The sequence below is a fragment of the Oryza glaberrima genome, chromosome 7 (assembly GCF_000147395.1).
Source record: "Oryza glaberrima chromosome 7, OglaRS2, whole genome shotgun sequence".
In the NCBI taxonomy this organism is placed as follows: Eukaryota; Viridiplantae; Streptophyta; class Magnoliopsida; order Poales; family Poaceae; genus Oryza; species Oryza glaberrima.
In genome coordinates, this window is record NC_068332.1 from 10,197,248 (window position 1) to 10,199,448 (window position 2,201).

Sequence of the window (2,201 nt, forward strand, 5' to 3'; positions counted from 1 at the left end):
CATCGTTCCAAGCATGTAAGCTCCGAAACAACGTGATCCCAAAATAACCAATGGTCCATCTATCCATTTCATAAAAAATTCTGCCATATCGATCGGGCAACATGAAGACGACCGCCCACCTAACGATTTCCACATGCCGTCCGCCGCCCACCTTTGTAGATCTATTTACCTAAGATGTATGGTTACGCACCACAAACGAGAACGTCGTGCATCCTCCTCCAATTCTGGGAGGATCATCGGGCTAAGAAACTACTGATATCACCTCTATCACTCAATATAATCACTTCAAATATGAACACTAGAAAACAACAGATTACAATAGATTTTGTGGGAAGTTATCGGTGTCCCATGACACCATGAAACATACATATATAGTATCTGCGCAGTTCAGCACTTGCAAACAGGTAATTTATAAAATGAGAAATGAAGTACACCATAACAGAAACAGTGTATCCATGCACACAGCCGCACACACATTTGTATCAGCCACATGATCTAAATTAACAAATTAAAACTGTCGTGGCTATTGGCTAGCTGGGGCCTTACTAAATCTAAACAACCTAAATATTCACCCTGCAAAAAAACCAGTAAGATTCTCCTCCTTTACAGCTCCCTGGACCTAGTAAGGTTCTTCTCTTGAGAACTCTTCAGGCCTTGGAGTACTATTGGTTGGTCCTGGTGACAACGGAAGTGCAACTGGGACGATCGATTTTTGGACAGCAAAATATGCACAGCCATGCACTGACCAACTGAAGATCGAATAAGTAGCCACCTCGGGCTGACTGTTGAAACAACCGATTGCCTTGGATACTACCATCTCCTCCATCTGATGCATGCTAGTATCAATGCGTTCGTTGTTTCCTCCAATTATCTCATAACTTCCCTGCACATCTTCATGGTGCGGCTGATGAGGCGCAAAAGCAATTGTCAACTGCAGAGGTGGCCAATCTCTCATGATGTTTCTATCAATAACTTCATTAGTTGAGTTAGCCGACCTATAGTTGCAGTCAGATGCCACGACATAACCGTTAAAATGAAAATTGGAAACTTGCTCAGGAAATCGATATGATAACTCCAACGAGCCAACGCCATGCCCATGTGTTCTGCAACATAGTGGATCAGGCCGATAAGTTGTAGCGGAACCTTCATACAATACGTCGGATGGAAGAGCAAAGAAAATTCTAGCTGACGAGTTGAGAACATCTTGTGTAGGTAGCTCGGCAACTGTATTCTTTGCATTTTCAACCAAAGACTTGAAATGCGGTCCAAATGACTGTAAGCAGCTGATGATGATCCCCACTATGTCCGTGCTCTCAGAGAGACGTAGTATCAGCCTTAGATTGAAACTTCTTGTTAGCATTGTGACATTATCGTTACAAAGACGTATCTCTGCCTCCACACCACGCTCTTCCGAACGCACAGGGTCTATTTCAAGGCGAAGTGTTTGGCTTCTTTGCACCAGTTCATAGCAGAGCCTTTTGCCTTCGAGGAGGTGCTTGATGAGAGGGCTGAAAAAACGGTAGTGCGCAAGCGAGCATCCAGTCTCCACATCTCTCACGAATTTGCCAGCCTTGTCTGCAAACCACTCGAACCTCCGGACCGCATCATCAGAATAGCTCGCCTCGTCTTTGTCCATGCCAATCAAAGAAGAGATGGACGACTTCACAGCGCGGAAAATCTGCTTGGTAAAACCCCCTTTTACCATGTGGCTGTCTTCCCCCTCGAGAATTTGAAGCTTGCATCTGTGCAGCACATTGCCACACTCGTCGTAGGCGCGCTTGTAGATCTTCCTCTGACGGAGCAAGGATGCATCTGTGATGGGCAGCTTCGAGGATCTCTCGAGCGCGAGGTCCAACTCACTGTGCGCCATCTCCAGCCTCTCCATGTTGTGCCTTTTGGATGCCTTCTCTGTCCGGTTGCTGGATAGGTAAGAGAAGACTCCGCTGACGGTTTCCTGGACAAGGGCTGATGCAACTGCTTCTGCCATGAGAAAACTAAAACAAGAGGTGTCGCATAGCTAGCGTGATAATTCGATCCTCACTGGAAAAATATATATACAGAAAAAGATTAACATAATCTGACTTTTACATATATATATATATATATATACATACAGAACAAGATTAAATTAGTTTATAGCTAGCGAGCCAATAATTGGTACATCTATCATTATTCTCACCTTCGAGGTGCATTAGTTCATG

The 2,201-nt window shown here is 44.5% G+C and overlaps 1 protein-coding gene across 1 annotated transcript; it reads right to left on the reverse strand.

Moving 5' to 3' along the window:
* Nucleotides 1-619: 619 nt before the first annotated feature.
* On the reverse strand, nucleotides 620-1,987 carry LOC127780171 (uncharacterized). The gene has a single exon (XM_052307122.1). The coding sequence runs from the start codon at nucleotides 1,985-1,987 to the stop codon at nucleotides 620-622; it is 1,368 nt and encodes a 455-aa protein (XP_052163082.1).
* Nucleotides 1,988-2,201: the final 214 nt, after the last annotated feature.